The sequence below is a fragment of the Sminthopsis crassicaudata genome, chromosome 1, assembly GCF_048593235.1.
Source record: "Sminthopsis crassicaudata isolate SCR6 chromosome 1, ASM4859323v1, whole genome shotgun sequence".
Taxonomy (NCBI): Eukaryota; Metazoa; Chordata; class Mammalia; order Dasyuromorphia; family Dasyuridae; genus Sminthopsis; species Sminthopsis crassicaudata.
In genome coordinates, this window is record NC_133617.1 from 735,103,926 (window position 1) to 735,126,845 (window position 22,920).

General features: G+C 37.3%; 1 protein-coding gene across 9 annotated transcripts in view; it reads left to right on the forward strand.

Annotated features, from left to right (window-relative positions):
• Positions 1-22,920, forward strand: part of FHIT (fragile histidine triad diadenosine triphosphatase) — a 1,538,293-nt gene that overhangs the window by 390,358 nt on the left and 1,125,015 nt on the right. For 7 of the 9 annotated variants that reach the window (XM_074284234.1, XM_074284231.1, XM_074284230.1 and 4 more), the window contains 3 exons: positions 5,416-5,467; positions 6,777-6,813; positions 6,909-7,007. In XM_074284234.1, the coding sequence (XP_074140335.1) occupies positions 6,991-7,007 (17 nt within the window). In that variant the 5' untranslated portion in view covers positions 5,416-5,467; positions 6,777-6,813; positions 6,909-6,990. The remainder of the gene's footprint in view (positions 1-5,415; positions 5,468-6,776; positions 6,814-6,908; positions 7,008-22,920) is intronic. The other 2 variants (XM_074284238.1, XM_074284237.1) reach the window with 1 other exon arrangement.

The following is a 22,920-nucleotide window of genomic DNA, read 5'->3' on the forward strand; positions in this document are numbered from 1 at the left end:
GGAACTGGAGAAATGTGTCTTGGTTCTCCACTTTATCAGAAAGGATGTAATACTTTATGTCAGGTTCAAAAATAAAAACACAGGAGGAAAAAATGAAATGTATCCCATGGAAAAAGAAAAGTCTAAACCAGTGGCAGAAAAGTAATAGGCTGCAAGGGGCCAAGATAGTGATGTGAGCCTGGAAGGGAAGAAGGACCTATAAGCATTTGGAGTTTTAAAATCAACAGACTTTTTCTAAGCCCAGAAGACAGCTCTGGATTTTTAAAATTGAAAATAACTTCTTATTCTCCATATCAGGGAGAATGGTGTTTCATGAAATAAAGTGAGACTGAGTGATATGTACGCAACATGTGATTAAATTTCTTCGAACATTGTGAGATTTATTGTTTTCCTTGGGAATGGATTTGGGGTGTGATGAACTACCTCCTAAAACAAACTAAATGGAAGGATCAGTTCTTGCTCCTGGTGATTTGGGTGGGAACAAATGAAAGATTACGCCAAAAGGAATCTGAAAACAATCTCAGGTGTTCATAACATTCCAAATGGGACATTGAATGATTGTTTATCATGGTGGTCAGTCTCTGTCCTTAGCCTCTTTCTTTTCAGCATTTTATGATCAGCTTAAATAAAGATATAGACATCATGTTTATCAGATTTGCAAAGAAAACAAATATAAGAGTTAACTAGATGATAGAATCAGTATGTAAAGAAATCTGGACAATAATCTGAAGCAACGTCATGAAATTCAGTAGGCATAAATCTAAAGTCCAACACTTGAGTTTAAAAAAAAAAAAAAAAGCTTAACAAGAGAGGATGGCCAAGGTGTGACTAGAAATCTCACTAAAAGTCATTCAAAGTTACATATATCAAACAGATGTTTTAAAAATTAATTTTATTTTATTTACCAAAAATTTAACAAATGTTTGTATTGAAGAGGACCAGGTGGTTTTTAGGTCTCTTGGAGTCTCTGTTTCAGGGGGGCCTGATTAGTACTGTTTCAGCGTTGTAGATAAAGCTCTTCTACAAAATAATTTCTTACCAAGATCTTGAAAAAAAATGAAGCTGATTGGAAATGAGGCTGGGTGGTATTTCTAGTCTTGAAAGATATGACTATTGAGAAACAGGTAAGGAATGAGGGAGAAGCAGATTTTTTTCTATGTTTACTCTTGAGGTTGATAGTACCTGGGACAAATGAAGAGGACTCTCTTGCTCAGACCATCATAGAATGTATTCAGAGAGCTAGGTCAATGACCGAGGAGGAATGTGCTTTTCATGTACGACTTTCTGGTAAGATCAGAGAAACATAGAACTTGAGTTGGAAAGGGAATTCAGAGGTCAAAGTTTCCAAACCATCCATTTTCTGTGAGGACACTGAGAAATTAAGTGACTTTTGCCACATTACACAGATGGCTATGGTGATCGGTGGCTCTCTGGGAACAAGATTGGTTAGTGAAATGTTTTCAGTCACCCTCTACATAGCAGACAGAGGGCAGATAATTCTTGGAGAAATAGACCTAGAAGAAATATCTGGGTTCCTATGTCTCCCCCAACATAGGTTTCAGCTTATTTGAAGGTATTGATTTTTGGATTGTCTTCAGCTCATGTAAGAATTCTCCTTTCTAAAGAAGTGCTATAATTTCAAAGCTAAATAGAAGCCCTAAGGGGAAACTAACACTGAAAGGTCAAGTGATTAACTTATAGTCACACAACTGGTAATTGTGAGTCTGAGACAAAATTCAAGCTCATCTTCCTGAATCTACAATCCATACTATACTTTCCCTTAATCAATGACTACCTCAGTTTCCTCATATGTAAAATGGCGATAATATTAGCACCTGTCTCTCAGGGAGAGGAACAATAAGAAACAAATGAAATAATATTATAAAAATGCTTTACAGACTTTAAGGTACTATATAAGTGCTATATCAATTCTATTATTATTACCATTATTGTGTCATTATTATGGTGATACCTTTTTATACTCCAGTTCCAGAAAATGAAAATCTGTTTTTTTCTCCCCATGTTGTACCTTCCTTCTCTAGTAGTCCATTTCCTTATTGTGTGGGCTTTCATCTCCTTCTTGCTGCCATCACCCCCAATAGGCTCATTTTTTTTTTTGCTGTTTACTTTTCTTCTTCCTAAGTTGCTCATTTTCCTTATTCCCTCTCTTTGATCTTAGGAGTCCCTTTTTTGATCTTCCCTACTGCCCTTCTTCTATCCTCCTTCCCTCCCCATGAGGAATTCCAAAGCTCTAGAACCTTGCTGAGTTTCTAATATCTGAGAAAGAGGTACTAAAGAGAGAAAGTGATCTAATTATCATGAGTCAATCTTTTCAAATGCAATGTTTCTGATGTTCTTTTGTACATCAGATGTTTGCTGGGCATTGCGGGGACTCCGCCATATTGTCTGATGTTTCATGGCCTTGCAAATGGATTCCTTTGACTCTGGTATTCCCAGCTCTGTTTCCTATATTCAATGGGCTGGCTACACCCCCTACACAATTTGCCTCTTGCAAGGCTGGCCTGTTCTGCAAAGGTTTATTAATCTTGATTTAATGTATTCATATTAGAAAAATGTAACGGGGAAAGAATAAAGCTTATGTAGGCAACACAGGTCCCCCCGGGTGTTCAATCTATATTACTCATAGCAATGCAAAGCAAAAATGGCAAGTTATATTAGCTAAGTTCAGAATACAAAAGGCAATATTAATTTCATAGAATGTGTAAAAAGATATGCAAATGTGAACAACTCCCAGGAAAACAGTGCAATATAATACTCCAGGCTTTGAAATTATGCAGTTTCATAAGCACTTGTTAGGAAGCATCACTCGCATAATATATATATATATTTTTTAAAAGCAACTTGCTTTTTGTCATGCAGGCATTCTCAAGAGCAGTATTCTTTTCCTAAGCTTTATGAACCTTGGGCAGGATGATTGAGGTCAGAAAAGCCATAGGCTTGTTTTCAGATTTTCACTTGTGCTTTGGAGAACTGGAGTAGCTTCGCAATATTTTCCCACTTTGCTGTCTTCTAATTAAAAGCATAATCTATTTCCTATCATTTCATTTTATTTGTCTGAAGTCTGAAGTTCAAATATCTGAGGCTGAATCTTCATGTAATAACCAAGTATGAGAGATTGGTTTTGGGCTGATGGCATCTTTATTTCCCTCCTAAACTACCCTTTTCTTCCCCAATAAACTATAAGCTCTTTGGGCATAATTGTTAATTTGTTTTGTTTTTTTTTAATCTATATTTTTGTCTATATTTTAAGAATCTGACACAGTACCTGGCACCTAATAGCTGGTTATTAAATATTTGTTGATTAGTGATTTACAAGCAGCCCTGAAATCTCAAAACCAAGATCCCTCTCCATCTCATGTAGACATCTAAATATTTGTGGATCTCCTAAATTTGAGTAGTAAAGTAGAAGAATGAATAGGGTTCCTTCCTAGAATTACCTCTGATACTTACAAGCTAGATAAACATGGCATGGCTCTTTCCTCACCTGTAAAATGAAAATATGATCACATCACTGGTTTCTGTGAGATTCAAATAATTTAAGTATAAAGTCCTTTTTAAATCTTAAACTGCTATGTCAATGTCAACTGTTAATATTATGACCCTTATCATCTCTTCCATTATTATTGTTATTCATCAGATCTGTTTTTCAATAGATTTCAGATAGAAATGCTTCTAAGATGAGTGGCTATCCTGCTATTGTTATTCTCTATTTAATGTTCTACAGACTACTGCATCTGGCAGCTGAAATAATTGTGGGGTTTTGGGGTAATTGAATAAAAATCATGGCATCTAAGATCTTTCTCTTTCTTTGCTGAGTTTCTTCTAAGTCTCAAATTCTGTGATTCTGTGATCATTATCAACTTCCTGCAAGGCTGCTGTCAGGAAAGTGCAAAAGAAATGAGTTATTTTTCAACCTCTTTTACCATGTGTTTTCTATATGAGAACTTTGTTGTCATTTGAAACCACAACTGAATATGTAGCTAAGTGGAAGAGAATACCTCTATCAAAGCTGGACTTCATTTTGGTTTTATAAAGATGGGACTTTTCAAAAGGAAGAAGAAAATGGTTAAGGCTTTCAGTGAATTTCAGAATCTCAACAATAGAAAGGACTTTGGGCTGGTTAAACTAACCTAGATGACTACCTTTATTAAGCTTTATCATCCACATTTTGCATGAGGATGTCCAGGGAGAACAATCCCACTACTTCCCACAGAAGACCATGCTGCTTTGGGAGAACTCCAAGTACAATGGAGTTTTTCCTTGCATTAATTCACAGCCTTCTTATTGACCTCTTCCATATATCGGACCCATTTTTGCTCTCTAAGGATAAGACAAATAGATCTAAAATCTTTTCCCCTAAATCATCTTTAAGATGGTTCCAGTGTATTTGTCTATGTTTGTCTATCCTACGTTAAACAGTTGGGTATTTGCTTTAGGAAAACATATCTTAGTAAGATATTATAAAATATCTTGAGAACAGCAGTGATTGTTTGCAATAATTATAATAATAACAATAGATAATGATAGTTACATTTGTATCCTGTCTTGAGATTAGTAAAGTGTTTTTAAAAATACTATCTTATGCTATTATGATCCCCATTTTAAGGATGAGGAAACAGAGACAGATTTGAGTAAATTGCCGAGGAGTGTGTGTCAGAAGCTGAATTTTAACTCAGATCTTCCTGCCTTCAATTCCACAATTCTCATCCATTATGCCTCCAGTACAAGCATGGAACCTGCTCATGGAGAAATTCACTTCCAAACTTAGTGATTTAGACTTAAACTAAGAGGAATCTGGAGTATAGAGAACAGATGGAATAGGACCCTTACAAATTAAACATATTATATAACCTCATTAAATGTAGAAATAATTCCTTTGTTTGGTCTCTGAATTTTTAATGCATAATTAATACTTATTGATATACCCACATAGAATTTCTAGCATATCACATATATACACAAATATACAGCATCATACATTACACACATAGATCTATATATCTATAAATAGATAGATAGATAGATAGATAGATAGATAGATAGATAGATAGATAGATAGATATGGAGAGCTTATTTAATATATACTTACATGTTTATCCATAGTGTTCCCCTTCTCCAAGTTGTATAGAAACACCTCGAAGGCAGAGAGTGTTTTGTTGTGTCTTTGTATCCACAATAACTAGAATAACTATCAAGCATAGTATACAGAAATGTTTGTGACATTACCCTTTATTAAGAGGTGAAGGTCCATCAGAAATAATGGTACGGTGTCTCTGAGTCACTGTTTCACCAAACAAATAGGAATTTATCAGATATATTTTTTACACTTCTGTTGCAGAACCCTTATTTGATTTTTTTTCTTATAGTTAAATTACTAAACTTCTCTATTTTCAGGTGACCGACTCCTGAAATCAGTGACTTTGGATACTAGTACTCTCAAGACCAGGTCAGTCCTTTTTTAAAAAATTCAAATTGACTCTCCTGTCTCAACTGTTTTCTGGGACTTGCTACATTATCTTTCCACTCTATACTATTTTTCTCTCTGTGGATGAATCTTCAATAATGAGGGGCGGGATTGGCGATCACCATTTTTCTGCTCTCATCTGGATTCATGAACTTCAGTTCCCCTGCAGATGAACGTATACTGCATTTATGTACACAAGCATGGTTGGCTGGTCTTGCTTGATGAAGAAGTAGGGCAGCTGTTTGAAGGAGATATGCTCTGTCCTTGGTACTGAATGCCCTTTGATAGTAGTCTGAATCAGAGCCTCATGGAACTTAGCCTATGTTAATGTTTGGCTGTTATCCCAATATATCCCTTTTCAACTAGATCTGTTACATGGGAGGAATGAGCAAATGCCAACTTTTGCTGACTTCCCGTATCGCATACCAAATATGAAGTAGAGCGGATGTGATGGGGAACACAGTCAGTTAGGGAAACAGAAGGTTTTCAAGATGAATTTGTTGGATTTCAGTGCATCCTTGCAATCCAAAGAAATAATAGAAAGGTTTGGGAGGCCTGGATCGATGGGGCCATGATAATGGACAAGAGATAAAAAGCTGGGCCATTCAATTTTTATTTTACAACTAAGGAGAGTGTACTTTTGATAGAAAAAGAAAGAACAAAATGATTAGCATCATTTGACTTGATATCTATGGCACACCTAGCACCTAGCTTAAATGATCTCCTTCAGGAGGAAGGAAGCATTTAATTACCACTTGCTCTGTGCCAAATTTTATAAGATGCCCAATGTGAGAACAGAGTTTTGAAGTCCAGAAGTCAGAATCAGAACTGGAGAGGGATCATGGGATCACAGCTGGCTGGCCCAGGCTCCTTCCTAAAATGGAATCTTGAAGGAGGAACTCAGTAATGAAAAGAGGAACCAGGATGGCACAGGGATATTTCAGGTAAAGAAGGCCTCAGGGGTCTTTCTGATTTCAGGGTAAGGAGGTTTCATGCTTTGCCTCTTAGGGAAGTGCTAAGATGAGCTGGTGATTGAGGCATAAGTTTAAATCTAGCAATTAGAATCAAAGCCAGGTAGAGGGAAATGGTTCAGACTTGATTTCCATTGAGGACTCATCCAATTTTATATTCTTTTATTCTGTGAAATGATTAAATTTCCCTCTTTAGAGTGTAGTTTCCTCTTAATATTTAATGTTTACAATGTGCTTGAATATTTGCTATACTATTTATGTATTTTATTATGTTGGATCCTTACTGGGATGTAAGGACTGTTACTATCTCCATTTTATAGATGGAGAAAGTGAAGTTGAGAGAGGTCAAGTGACTTTGTAAGTATGCTTTTGCATTGATCACAAAACAGAAAGCAAAAAAAGTATTTAATTATCTTTAACACACCACTTTATTTCTGTTGCTATTATCACAGAATTTTAGAAATATAGAATTTGAATTTAAGACTTGGAAGTCACCTACTGCATGAGTCTTTCAGTCTATGTTTTGGAGATGAGATGCAACATTTCCCCAGGTAGGGAAATACTTCCCCCATCATATCTGTGCTCCCTACCATTCCTCCTTCTGGTCTCAAACTGGTACTTTTAAATGGGATCTGTTACTCTAGTTGGCTTGAGGAAGGACTTTGCATAAGCCAGTGTCTGCAGATGGGTCCAGCTAGAGCCAAACATGGAGTGGGATCTATCCTGGTGCTGGTTCAGATGCCGTGGTAGTTGCCTGATGACATTCAACATGGCATTGAGAGAGATGGCTGCCCGGCTTATCTAAATCTGCCCTGGCAAAGAGTGAAATGCCAAGTACCCTATATTAGCAGCATATTCATTCTCAGAGAGGAAATGGAAGCTGCCAGTGAAAACCAAGGAGCACGTGGCTAATACCCAACAAAACTATTGAATAATGAATGAATAAATGAGTGCTGCTATGTTTTTAACCTGTCATTATTTGAAATGAATATATGCATGTACATAAGCAAACACACATGTACATCACACAAGAAATACACATACATATGCGCATGTGCACAACTCACATAGTGCATATGTGCATACACAAGTACAAACACACATTTGTATTTATATACGTATACAAGCATGCACACACAAATATATCCACATAAACATATTGGGTCTGTCTGTATGTGTGTATATGCTTATATTTGCACACATAAATATGCACACAAATATATCCACATACATATAAGTGTGTATATATGCACACACATAGGTGTAAATGTGTGTAACCTATTTGGCAGAGATGGAGAACCAATGGTTCCCAGTGGGGAAAGCATTGAATAGATGATGGTGAGCTGCACCCACACTCCCATGTACTTGTCAGCCAGCTGGTGATCTCCTCCATTTCCTGCCATCCTTCTCCTCCTAACCCCTCAATTGAGGTTTTCACTGGGCCTTCCACCTACTCCGATCTCCCTCTATTCAGTGCTCATTCCATGCCGTCATCAATGAGGCTGAAGAGACATTACATGACATAAATGTGAGAGATATTTCACGTTCTAGTTCTCCCCCCCTGGACATTTTCAAGCATCTCCTTGTCCATCTTAAACTATGGTTGCCAGGACTGAAGAGAGTACTCGAGAAGCACTTAACATTTCAGCACCATAGGCAACATTTGAAGAATATCAATTGCCCAGTTGGTGTTGTTCTGCATTAGCAGAAAAATTCCTCCCAGGAACTTTCCCATAACAAGAAAATCACTTATCTTCCCCCCTCCAAAAAAAATCAATATGTATTATGTTCATTGTTGTACTTATGGTATTTTGCCATTCCTGATTATAAGCTTCTAGAAACCATCCATAAATCTAGTGGAAAGAGCACTAGATTTGGAGCGCTGGCTTGGAGTCAGGAAGACTTGTCTTTCTCCGTTCAAGTCTGATCTCTGGCACTTGCTAGCTGTGTGACTCTGAGCATCTTACCTGTAGACTGAGCCGGAGGAGGACATGAGCAATGACTTCATTATCTTTGCCAAGAAAATCCCAAGTGGGCTCCCAAAGCATCAGACATGACTAAAACAACTGAACAACAACTACAAATTGGATTTGAATCCTAGCTCCCCCACTCATTACCTGTGTGAGCTTGGCACACCTGCATGCAGATTAAATAAACGTAGGCTAACTTGGGGTGAGGGAAGGACAAGTATAGAAGGACTTAAGTTATATCTACTACCATACCACAAAAGGGAGGAAGAAATGAGAAAGCTAGTCCAAACACAGATAGAAGGGAGACAGAAAGCCGTGTGTGAGAAAGAGAGAGCCAGTTTGGCTGGATGATGGAGTGTGGGAGGAACAATAATGTCCAATAAGGCTAGAATAGGTTGGGAGCACGTTGAGCTGGACTTTAAAAGCAAACAGAGGAGTTTATACTTGATCCTAGTGAAAACTAGAAGCCTCTGGAGTTGATTGAGTAAGGGAGTTACTTGATCAGGTTTATTTCTAAGGAAGATCATGGTAGCAGCATTAGACAGGATGAGCTGGAATGGGGAGAAATCAAGGGAGGGAAAACAGTTAGTGGGCTGCTGCAAATAGCTAAATGAAAAGTGACATGAACCTGAACAAAGATTATAGTTGTTTGAATGGAAAGATGGGGCTAAAGTTGAGAGATGTTTAAAGGTAATAATAACAACAAAAATAATAACATTTATATGGCACTGTATGTTGTCTGTTAGGAAGTAATCCTATTTATGTTTTATTTTTGAGGAGGCAATCTAATTCTAATTGAACTTAAGCTAAGTTGAAGGAGAGTTGCCCCTCAATAATCCTATGAGGTTGTTATTATTATCATTTTGTTTAATAAATGAGGAAAGTGAAGATGAAAAGTTTGCTTTTTTCCAAGAATCCCACAGCAAGAAAGTATCTGAGACAGGATTTGAATTCAGGGGTCCCTGACTCTATGCCCAACAATTTATCTGCTGGTATCTAAAATGGCAAGAGTTGGTTGCTTCTCAGCTGACTAGAGTGAAGATTAAGGCTGTGATACCAGATTGATAATGGTGCCTCAGAATGAAATGATGAAGTTTTGAAGACAGGATTTGAGAGAAAAGATAATCAATTTCATTTCAGAGACACTGAGTTTGAGACAACTCTTGGATTTCCAGTTTTAAATGTCCAACTGGTGATGGGAATTGACTGATGGGGAGAGATTGGAACTGGATATATCCGTCTGTAGATCAATGGATGGAGATGATACTAAAACCTATGCATTTGGTGTTAAGTTTGGCAGGAGAAAGAGGGAAACAAGGGTGTAAGACAGAACTTTCAGGTATATCCCTGAGAGGTTTTGACATAGATGATGAACTAGCAAAGGACACTAAAAATGGATCAATAGGACTAGAACCAAGAAAAATGATAGGAAGCCCCAGAAAGAAAAGAGTAAAGGTGAAGAGTAAGAAAGATAGAGAGGGTGGCAGGTGGTTGATATGATGATTTATGATGCTTGTGGTGGTGGTGGTGGTGGTGATGACAATAATAATAACTAATACTTATAGTGCTTAAAAGTGGGCACAGTTCTAGTTTGCAGTTTGTTCCTAATGCTCATTGGCGTCAGATGCAAAACAGATTGAGAGGAATGAAAATTGTTTTAAAAACCATTAGATTTGACAATTAAGAGATCATTAGTAACATTAGAAATGTGCTTAATGCCCAAGGAGAGGAGAGGAGAAATTGAATGACTCATATAAGGAGCTTCTAAGACCAATTTGGCAGCATAATAGTATATATGAAAGGGGATAATGTCTTATGAGACAGGGAATGGAGTCATTTTGTGGGGGGGGCTTCACATGTCAAACAATGAGATTTAATCCCAAAGGTAATAGGGAGCCACTGTAGTTTGTTGAATAGGGGAGTGTTGTGATCAGATTCACACTGTAGAAAATTAACGTTTGTATCTATGTAGAAGTGACAGGAAGAGGGATTAATTAGAAATCTGACCCCAAAACCGTGTTTTCCAAGAGAATTAGAGAAATTGATTTGAAACAAGGAGATATTTGCAAAGTAGGAAGCTGATCTTCAATTTACAAATGAGGAAACTGAGGTTCCCCAGAGATTAACATCACACATCAAGGGGAGGAGCCAGGATTTGAACTCAAGTTTTATGATTCTCAAGTTATCAAGTGTTCTTTTCTCTGTATTCCCTTTAGGAAGTGGGAAATAACCAGCTCAATTCATTCAACATATATTTGTTCAACACCCAGTGCATACAATTTGATTTAGAATCTTTAAAATACCTACTATGTGTGAGATAATTGTTCTAGTCCCTACCACGTGGAACTTCAGTCTTCCTGAACAGTAAGGTCCTGAGTCAAGGCATGTGATTTTTTTGGCTTTCCTTTGAGCAAATTCCCCATTTAAAAAACACAACTTTCTTTTCCATTCTAATTTAATTTTTTTTTGCTTTTGAAAGGAATTCTGCAGCTTGAGATCATGCATTATTTCTCTTGATCTGAATCCATGGTGATATTTTTCTTAAGACCATTGTCTAGATATGTATTCATCTCAGAAACATTACTCGCTCCCACTTTGTGTTTCTCACCCCTGTGTTTGTAATGACATAATAATTATGGGAAATATCAGAGGATTTCAAGCATAAACAGTGGTTTTTCAAGTTCTTTTCATGAATATTGGATTCATTTTCTTATTAATATTAGCCCCTTGCCAAGACTTCTGAATATTTGTAATTTATATAGCAAGTGTCCTGGGGAGGGAGGGTGCTTGATTCAATACTTTGCGTGGTGTGAAGCCCACTGCTGGTAATCTCTGGCTATAAATGGCTTTTGCCTCCCAATAATGGGTTAGATACTCACTGATCTCCTCTGATTGAAGTAATGCCATTTGTAATTTTAAGAATAAAATACCTACAGTTTTCCACTACTGGTCCTATGTATTATTATTTTTTCATTCTGTGCATCTTATGATAAAAACTTCATTCTCCATCCCTTTTTTTTTGATCTTAGAATTATGTATTTTTTAAGAGTTAGGAGGATATTCAACCATCCCTGAATAAGAATCTATTACTACACACAACAGATGGTCAGTGCTCCTTTAGAGACCTCCAGTGAAGAACCTATTACTTACCAGCTTAACCCATTTCATTTTGAGATAGTTTGAAGATTACAAAAGATTTCCTGACCTTCAAACTCCATTTGCTTCTTTTCTTGATCATAGTTGGCTTAATGATGTGTATCAGGAGTTTTAACATCTATCTTTAGCTACGGTGCTTCACCTGGTTTCAGTAAGTTTGATTTTTAATTCTCTTTTCTAACTTCCATTGAGACATGATGACAAGATACAGTATGTAGAGAGCTGGCTGTGCAGTTGCAAAGATCTGGCTTCAAATATTGTCTCTGACATATACCAGCCAAATGGTCATTTAAGCTCTTAATGCAATAAATAAATAAAATGCAATAAATTTAAGCTCTTAATGCCATAGAGAGAAATGTCCATTTGCATCATAGATTTCCCCACACCAAAGTAATAAGATATTTGGTTGCCCACTATCTACATCCTCCATTATTTTAGAAAACAACTTTACATTATAAGAAGGCTAATAAATTAGAGCAGCGATTTAAAAAATGTTCTCTGTCACAGTGGAAAATAAATTTTGAGGAGGAAGCCTGGACTTAACCCTGACCAAACCAAGAAGAGCATCCCAATATCTCAACATCCCACAATTCCTTGTCTTCTGTGCCCCTTTCCCAATGCTGGAGGTTTTTTTCCCGATTCACTCCTTTGGGTGGTTAATCTGACCCTTTTCCAAGTACCAGCTCTCATTGTTTTGTTGAGCAAAGGTTTTGTTTCATTCTCGATCCGTTTCATAAATGGAGGCATCTAGCATTATCTATGAACTAAACCGACTGAGGCATGTTTTTGTTTGTCTTAGAAGATCTTCCAGGAAATCTTGCAGTCATATTTAATTCCAAAGCTTCATGGATATGGAATAGTTTAGGTTTATCCAAATAAAAGCCTGTGACTCTGTGACCACAACAATAATAAAGGGTCAGTGTTAGGCATAGAACAATAAATAAACAAACAAACAAGCATCAGAGATCTGGCAGAAGGCTGTAGATTTTCCTTTTTCAAAATTGAAAATGCTATTCCTCCTTTTAGAGCGAATCAGTGAGAACCTGGAGCACATATATTGGGAACGAAAAACTCATTATTGGTATCCATAGAGAGGAAGGTGTACTGTGGTGTAGAACAAGCTTGAGTCCCAAGTCCAGGCTTCCATTTGGACTCTCAGTTCTGCCACATGCTCTTGCTACAATGCCTAGGAATTCTATCTTTTTCTCTTCCTCTCCTCCCTTCCCCTTTCTTTTAGAGGCAATCAGAGTTAAGTGACTTATCTAGGATCACACAGCTAGTGAGTGTCAAAGGCTGAATTTGAACTCGGGGTTTCTGACTTCAAGATCAGTACTCTACTGTAGTACCTACAGTAGCCTTTTGTAAAATAATGGAGTTGAGCCAGATGACTTCTTTGTGATATTAGAATGCTAGCTATAATAATAATGACAATTATTATGCTTATTAATTATAAAATGAAGGGGTTGGTCTGCATAACCTCAAAAGTTCCTCAAATCTCTGGTACTTTTTCATTGAGTGACCATGGACAAGTTATTCCATTTCTCCAAGGCTCAATTCCTTGGTTTGAAAATGGGTATAATAATAACTAGGTGGTATTGGAAGAGAAAAGAAGTGGAATTTTAAAAATATATTCCAAGTGCTTTAAAACCCTTTTTCAAAAGTCCACTTTTCTTATTATATGTTAAAGTTGAAAAGAAACACAGGAAAGAGAAAGGAATAACCATTCATATGGTACCTATTATGTGCCAGTAATTGTGTAAAGCACTATTTTTCAAATATCATTTCAGTTAATCTTCACAACTGTGAGAGGTAGATATTATTACTATACTCATTTTACAGTTAAAGAAACTGAAGCAGAAATTAAGGGATTTGCCTAAGGTCCCAAAAAATAATAAGTATCTGAGGCCGAATTTGAACTCTTTTATTCCTGATTGCCTTGCACTGGGATACCAGTGGCTTCTGGGATAAGAGGATCTAATTCAATTTGCTCATTTTATAGATGATATAACTGAAGCTCAGAGAGATAGTGACAAGGTCAAGGTCATGCCCATATATTGCTTCTCAACCAAGTAATGATGAAATGTAGCATATTTTTGTTCATTGAAATAATTAATCAAATTTAAACTCATCATCAGCAACACAATAATAAAAGATTTGGGTGGAGAGTGCTACCGACTCTGTCCTATCTCATGGATTCCATGTTTAGTCTTGTTAAAATATTTCTCTCCATTATTTTTTAACTTTTTTTCACAGAGGACAACTCTGAGTGTATATGTATGTGTGTGTGTGTGTAAACATGTCTGTATATGTATATGTATATATATGTATGTGTCTGTATGTATCTCAATAAATGTATATTTGCTTATACACATGTGTACCTACACACACACATATAGACATAATGTATACACACATGTCTATGATCTATATTTTTTCTCCTTTTAGAACATAAGCTCCTTAAAAACAGGGGCCATTTTTGTTTTTGTTAATGCAATGGGCAATAGTAGAGCCGTCTTGGATAACCTAGAAGCTTTAGGCTTAGTGATGGATCTAGTCAGTGACTTTCCTGGCCAAGTCATTAGCTTCCTAATGGAATGGGCAGCTCTCTAAGACCATTAGTTACAGAAAAGTTGTTGGTCCCCATCAGCATTGAGAGTTTCTGCATCTGGGGATTCTCTTTGTCAATAGCACTGAAGATTCCCTTTCTGTCCCTAGCCACTATAACCATTTTGCCTGGCTTGTAGTAGATATTGATAGACACTTGTTCTCCAAGAACTGGAGTCATTTTGGTTTCTATTTCCAGAGGCACATAGTAGGCACTTCATTTATCAGCTGCTTTGATGGGGTAGACAAGTCAATCTTTACACAACTCTCTCTTAGGCTATATATATACAGAGGTTGCTGACCAATATTATTGAAAGGAGTTTCTTCATCTGGAAATTCCCTCTGCCAATGATATTCCAATTCTCATACCTATCATCAGAAACTTGCTAGCTGTGTTATGCTGGGCATGTTCCCTAACTGATATATACCTCAGTTTCCTTATCTTTAAAATGGTACAGGAGGCGGAGATGGGGTGGGTGGGAACGGTTCCATGCTTTTGAAAGCATCTTGAAATCCAGATTATCCCTCAACATACAATCCTAGTACCTAGCACATTATGTTGTTTTTCCTCCACTTTTCAGTTTTTCTGACCTGACTCTGTGTTCCCTTTGGAGTTTTCTTGGCAAAGATACTGGAGTGGTTAGCCATTTCCTTCTCCAGCTCATTTTACAGATGAGGAAACTGAGGCAAACAGGATTACATTAAGATCCAGGGTCCTTAGTGTATGACAAATAGTCTGGCAGATACTTAGTACATGTCTGAGGCTGGATTTGAATTCACAGGCAGAGTCTTCCTGACTCCAAGCCTGGCATTCTATCTAGTCTACCACCTGGCTGCCCATACTTAGCACATAGTAGGCATTTAATAGATGCTTTTTGATTGATTGTTGAATACATGAATGCAGTCATACAGTAGAGTAGGCCTCAGGGACCTGTCTTAGGAGTAAAATTTATGGGAAAGATGTTAAGGCATTTTAAAACTGCAAAGGACTTTCTGAAATGGGAAGTATAAGCAATGGGCAAGTTCTATTTCTTCCCCTATTAGCATATTATAATATCACTATTGAGCATTTTAAGTAGCACTTTTCTGCTTCAGAGAACTTTACAGCCATCCATTAATTAATCTTCATAATACTCTGGTGGGGTCAGTAAATATTAATTTCATCATTAATAATGGGGAGCATTATTGGGACCCAGTGTCTGCCAAAAGAATCCAAGAGACAGCCATGTGTATTTGGGGGCTTCTCCATGCACAGGTTCCAAGCAGAAAAGCAACTCAACTTTCCTTAGAAAGGCTATCCTTTTTGGGCTAAGAACCCGGGAGACGGCTAATGGGGCCTACTGGAAGGACATAAAAGCAGAAAGTAGATCCATGACTCCTCCGGACAACTCTGTGCATGTTCATTTGCAAAGTCATTACTAAATATTTCTCAGCAGGACAGAAAATAACTTGCCCAGTTCAAGACGTGTCTGTTTGCCAAGAGCCATAGGTGGTTCCCAGAAAAAAAGCATGTGAGGGTATTATATGTTTTTCTGCCTTCTCCCTGGTAAGAATGCCTGGAAGGCAAAATTCCATGGTATGTAAATGAAGAGTCATTTGTTCCACTGGCACTACCCTTGTTCTTTGTGAACCTAATGGGTAAAAAGGTTGATATCTTTTTATTTTCACCAAAAAAAAAAAATTATGATTCACATATCACGACTTTTCCAAATATGGAGAGACCTTGAGGCAAAAGACTGAGAACAAAAGTATAAGAAATATAGGCATGTGGCAAGAGCGTCCCTTGCTTAGAAAGGTAAACAATAAATTATCTTTTATTTTTGCAGGAGGGAACGATTGAAGCATTTTTGTCGATACCCTCAGAGGCAAAACTGCCTGGGACTTGTGCAAGTTCTTGCTAGTCCTTGGAGGTGTTACTGCCCTATAATTCACAGATTCCTGAAAGGAGTTAAACAATTTTAGAGCCTTCATAAATTTTATTATTATTTCCTGAGATGGATTACACTCACTCTCAGGGTGATCATTAAGGCAGTGTTCTCTTCCAATCTCTCAGAGTTCAGGTTTGCCTCCCCAAATAACCACTCCCCATTTTTTATGTCTCTGAAAGAGAAGTTAGTTATTGACTCCAGTGATCAAATTACAGCAGGATTAAAACTTGACTGTTTTTGAGCAACAATATTTAATACTCTTTTCATTCCCAAATCTCACAATTGTTGAAGAAGAGCTTCAGGCAAAGATGTTCTCTCTCTCTCTCTCTCTCTCTCTCTCTCTCTCTCTCTCTCTCGCTCTCTCTCTCTCTCGCTCTCTCTCTCTCGCTCTCTCGCTCTCTCGCTCTCGCTCTCGCTCTCTCTCTCTCTATCTCGCTCCATCCTTCCTTTCTTTCAGAAAGACAGAGATACAGAAAAAGAGAGATAGAAACATAGAGACATGTAGAGAGAAGCAGAGGGGAAGGGATAAGGGAAAAGAAGGGAAGGCAAGAAGGAAAGACAAAGAGATAGGGAGGGGAAGAGAAGAAACAGAAACACAGAGAGAGTGTGAAATGAAAAGGGTGAGAACAGAGAGAAGTGGGGGAGAAAGAAGACAGAGACCGACAGAAGGGGAGAGGAGAGAACAAAGAGAAAGAGTAGAAAGAAAGAGAGATACCTGAACAGACAGAAAATGGAAGGGAAAGGGAGAGAGAAGAAATGAAGGGAAGAAGAGAGAGAAAGACAGAGACAGATCCAAATTTGTGATTTATTTATGTAGACTGCTTCTAATTACCCCAATGATGATAAAATTCTGAGGAATTATGTGTATCATTTTCCCATAAGGAATGTAAAGTTAACTTTATTGCAAGTTCTTTTGAGTTCTCTTTCATCTTTATCTCATTATGTTTCCCTTGAGTATGGTCTTCTCCTCAGTAGTGTTTGGAAGTCCTCTATTTCATTAAATATCCATTTATCTCCCTGAAGGATTATATTCAGTTTTGGTGGCTGTTATTCTTGGTTGTAATGCTAGTTCCTTTGTTTTCTGAAGCATCATGGTCGAAATCCTCTGCTTCTTTACTGTATAAGCTGTTAAATTCTGTGTGACCTCAATTATGTTTCCATGATAGTTGAGTTTTTGTGTCTGATTGCAATATTTTCTCCTTCACCTGGGAGTCCAGGAATTTGATTATAATATTCCTGGGGGTTTTCATTTTGGGATCTCTTTCAGGACATGATAGTGGATTGTTTCTATTTCTATTTTCCTCTCTACACCTGGGATATCAAGGCAGTTTTTGTAGATAATTTATTTCCAAATAGTATTTCTCCTTGAGGCTTTGGTAATAACTGTTTTCATATTGTTATCTTCTTCTGAGTTTGTGTCTGAGTCCTCCCTGTGAGACATCACAGTGGATTTTTATGGTCAGGTTATTTTTCTTCCCCTTCCCCCACTTATTTCTTGACTTTGAACTTTACGTTAAAGTTCTCTTCTCACCTAGGGGTTGGGATGCACTGTCCCAAGCTTTCAACCTTCTTATGTTGCTATTTTCAGAGCTAGTTCTAGGGATCTGTAAGTTTTTTGGTACTTCCAAGGTGGTGTGATCTGGGAAAGGTCTGGTCTTTATTCTCCTAGTCTGTGTGCTGGTCTTTACCCAGAAAGGACTCTTACTCATCTGCAGCTGAAAACACTAGCATTACTCTTGACCTTAGGACTAAGAATGTTTCTGAGCTGAAAGTCCCTGAAGTTGCTGCTGTCTCAGCCACCTCCAAGGCCTGCCATTGATGGTGCTGCTGATGCTATTGTGGATGCCCTAAACTGGCCCACACCTCAGTGTGATAGACCTTTCCTCCTGACCTTTTCAAGTTTCTTAGGCTGGAAAACTGTCTCCTAGTGGTCTTTTGTTGATTTTGCTTCTCTAGAAATTTATTTGAGGTGTTATTCTTATATTGTTTGAAGGGGAATGGTGGGCAAATTCAGCTGCCTCTACTCTCCACTACTCACTGCTTTCTCTTCAATACATTCCATTTTTGAAGAAGAAAAAATCAATTGTTAGGACATTTTCCCTTTAGTGCATTTCTCTTCCTTCTCTCTTTTACTTATTCATCCTAGTTCTATTTCTCAGAGCCAAGCAAAAATAATGTATTTTTTTCTTCTGAATAGATGGCTTTTCAGGTATTCAAAAATGGAAAACAGCTCTCATGTCCCTCCCTTTTTTCCTGAATTGTTCCCTGACATCAATAGCTCAATTCCTTCAACATGTTTTACATGTTTTATAGTCTCTCACCCACCTCTGGATTTAGCTAAGCTTATCAGTGTGCTATCTACAACTGAGTGTGATAACTTCAGACATGCTCTGACCAGAAGAGAAGAATGATCATTTCCTTCTTTGGGAACATTTTGCCTACCTAGTGCAGTCTAAATTCAAATGATCCTCTTGGCTGCTATGTCACAATCTTGACTCCTGTCAAATCCACTTTGAATATTAAGTTGCAAGGCCTCACATTGTACTACATAAAGAATTTGAATTCAAGATCAAAGAGAGTGGGACAGATGTGTTGATATGACAACATTATAATAAATGGACTGAGATGGACTGTTTCCAGATATATCTACCATTCACCACATATCCTTGAAAATAAACAGAAAAAGGGCCAAGTTTGATGATAAAAACAAGGTAGCCATATGTCAACCTATTAATCTTCGAAGAGAAACATTGGATCTTTGTTTAAAAGCTCAGCTTATGTGATGGAGTAAGAAATTCCCTGTATTTCCCATTATGAATTTAGTCAATGATTCTTAGCCTATAAGTAGATTTGTTGGAATCCTATTAATCTCTTCCTTCTGCCCCTTGTCTCCAAATGGGATTTCTTGAATTGTCTGTACCCATGATCAAATGTGATGATGACTCAATGCCATCTGAATTTTTCCCCCCAACTAAGGTATAACAGTGCTTAAATTTCCTCATCTATTTTTTTTTCAAATCAGAAATGAAATGCTGCAAGGTGTTCCTAATTGGAATGAGGATCCTTAGCAGTCTCCCCAAATGTATGAAACCATTTAGAAAGCTGCTGATGACTTGATGGGCCTTTGAATTTTTATAGGATGTTTTTATGCATATCATAAGATTAGTGGTCCCGAGCTTTTCTTTGAACATAATAGGTAGGAATGACTGTTTGATTGTCTCTGGTAGGAGAAACTGTTAAATCTTATTTGCAAATCAATTTCAAAGAGATTTGATTTGAGGAGGTAACAGGGGAGTTATACTCTGTCTGAAAAGGTTCAGTTGAAATTCATTGCCAGGCCCTTGACCGAGACCATTTGCCAGCCATTCAGAAACAGGGCTCCACAAAGAAAGCCAATTGTCAGTGAAAGCCAGCCATGATTTGATTTGAAAAGCTCTCATTTATCCCAGGAATAAAAGAGCCTCTAATTGTAGGAGGAAGGAAGAGCTTTCTGGAACCCAATGCCTCTCATTGGCTGGTACCTAGTGTGGGTATTAAATGAGATACAAACAAGTAGAAGGAGAATAAGAAGTGACAAGGATATGGCAATAGTCGAATGTACAGCCATGGGAGGGTTCTTGGGACAGAAAGCCCTGGTCAATGCCTCCGTTGGGATCCTTTTTGAAGGAATCTCAAGGCTATTTTTGACAATGTAGAGGTTTCAAAGGAATGGCTTTGTGGGTAGTGATGAAACTATTTTCAGAACTGGAGAAGCCCTCTTATAATCCCAAAGGAAAAGACATCTGAGAAAAGAGTAAATGATGCTTCCCCAGGCCCTTGTCCTCAAGAGTCTCACTGACATTGGTACCTTTTATGATTCCATGAACTCATCTTCTTCCTTATACCTTGTTCTAAATAAAGTGGTTTGAATAGCTAGCATTTATGGAGTGCAGTAAGATTTGCAAAGTGCCTTACATAAATAATTTCCTTTGATCCTCATAACAACTCTGTGCTATTATTATCCCCATTTTATAAATAAGGAAAGGGAACCTTGGAGACATTCTGACTTGTCCAAGATGATGATGATGATGTTGATGATGATGATAATGATGATTATGATGATAACTAGCATTTATGTAATGCTTACTGTGCACCAGACACTGTGGAAAACACTTTATAATTATATCACATAGCTAGTAAATAGCTGAGGCAGGATTTGAATGCGAGTCTTTCTGATTCTGTGCCTAGCATTCTATTTACTATTGCACTTTTCTGAAGACTAGATTTGGAAACAGAGGACCTATATTCGAATCCTGGTTCCGTTCCTTTAAAAAAGCCTTGTAACCTTGGGCATTGAGTACAAATCCCTCTTCTGCAGCTTATGACCCTAATATTGGACTTGCCACTTAACCTCTGAGGCGTCCCAGGTATTAACCCAGTGGACCAGAAAGATCCTTTCCAACTGTAAATCTCTGTTCTTATTGCCAGAAAATCTGGTGATAATTTACCCAAACAATTTACTTATATATACATGGCTAGTCAGGGTTATTGCTAGAGCCCCAGATTCCAAATCTAGAGCACTTTCTACTATACCCCACTACCTTTCTCCAAGCAGCTTCCTTTTTATCAACATCCATCCAAAGCCTACCTTCCTTTCAAGACCCTGTGCTGATCTCCCCATTTTCACAAAGTTGTCATGGATTCACAGAACACATGTCCTCCACTGAATTCCAGTGGCATCTATGGTCTGTATCATTAATTAAGCATTTGTTTGGTTACCTTTTTTAAAGGAACATAAAGATCCTCCCTAGTTGGACCTTGGCCAACTTCTCTGTGCCCATCCCAGAAGTGTCCATTAGAATATTGCCCTTACATAGTTGCTTAATATTATTTGATACAATCTCAGAGCTGAAAAGGACCTGATAGCTATCTAGCTCAGAATCAGAATCCTCTTTATAACATGCCAAACTAATGGTTATACAGCTTTCCTTTAAGACTTCCATTGAGGGGAGCATGCTATCTCCCAAGGTTCACCTATTCTACTTTTGCATAAACTCTCATTGTTAAGAAGTTGTATTTTTCATTTTTTCCCTGACATCACATTTAATTCTGTGTCTCTTCAATATCCATTCATTTAATTACTCTTAGCTCTGCCCCTGGAGGCCAAAGAAAACAAGTTTTATTTTTCATTTCACAGTCCTTCATCTATTGAATGATGAACATCTTTTGTACTCTTTAAATGAAAATATTGTTTTTGAACCTAATTTATTGGATAGAAATGTGGGGAAATGGTTCATGAGGATGTTTAGATATCAATTTTTGTTTTCATTTTTCTTTTTATTGCTGCTTTATAAATACCAAGGTCATTTCCTACCATATCACTTCTCTATTGGCTTTCTGATAAAAAAGAGAAACTTTCAATACAACAAACCATTGAATCTCACAATATATGTAACATTTGGTACTTATGATTCTATCATGCCTCTACAGAAAAGTGAATAGTTTATTTCATCAGCTGCCTTTCTGGGAATGAGATTTGTCATCGCAAAAATTTTTTCAAATCACCTTTCAGGGTTAAAATTTTTCATCATTCTAGTTCTTGATTGTATCATCCTCCTGGATCCACTTTGTTCAAACAACTTTTTCCAGGTTTCTCTGAATTTTTCAGATTCATAATGTCTTATGGTGTAATAAAAATTACATTAATCCATCTGACATGGTTTGCTTAGCTAGTCCCCAATTTTTACATTTCTTCTTTGTTTCCAGTTTTGTTCATTTTGCAACATTCTTGCTTTATATTTGTTGATTGTATTACTTTCTTTGAAAACTTGTCATATTTTATCTAATGAGGAATGACTCTTGATTTAATACACCTATGTCAATTTTCTTTCCCCCTTTTAATTTAATTAATTAGTTTGGCCTGCATATATTTTAATTGATTTTAGATTGATGCTTATTCTTTTGTATCACAGGCATTTCAAATACCATCCCACTGATTTACCCTCAGAAAATTGCTCTTCACTGTCACTCAGATCATTCTACATTTCACTAAATTCTCTAGCTCTATTGTGCCTCCAACAGTGGACATACTAGTTGTTGAAGATTTGTTAATGGATTGGAAATAAGAAAGTGACCATATGGGAGCACTGGGAGCCTCTTCTTGCTACTCTTTGCTATTCCTTGGTCCTTTATTTCTCTATTATATCATATCTTCTCATCTTTTGCTTTCTCATCAAATTTAGATGTTCCTTCATCCTCTATGAACATTTCTTAGAAATCTTTTCAGAACTCCAGGCTTCTTCTTATGTTCTTTATTACTTCTGGACAAGGATGACAGACATCTTGCTCTTATGTTTCTTGAGGTTTCCCTTTAGCCATGTTGAACTCTCTAGTATATGCTATAGTCTCCATTTAGTTACTTCTTAATTTGTCTTTAACAATTTTAGCCTTCAGAAGGTAAATAAGTCTTTTGATGGGAAGGGGAAGACAAAGGGAAATTGTCTTCTGGATTTAATTCTCACTAATAATGAGATGGCACTTGGAGTGGAAATAAGAATTTTGGAAATAAGTGACCCCCTTACTTCCTAGAGTTTGCGATAGAGGAAGATGGACCGGTGCTCATATGATCTAGCTGATACCACCATTTCTTGGGCATGATAATTAGACAAGAGAGAAAAGTCAAAGCTGCTCAAAATATACAGTTCTTTTTTTTCTTCTTCTGAGAATGACCTTTGCACTGAACATGGAAAAACAAAGATGGCTAATGGGGAATTAGTACATTGGGTGAGTAATGAAATAGTAAGGGAACATGATGATTTTAATCATGT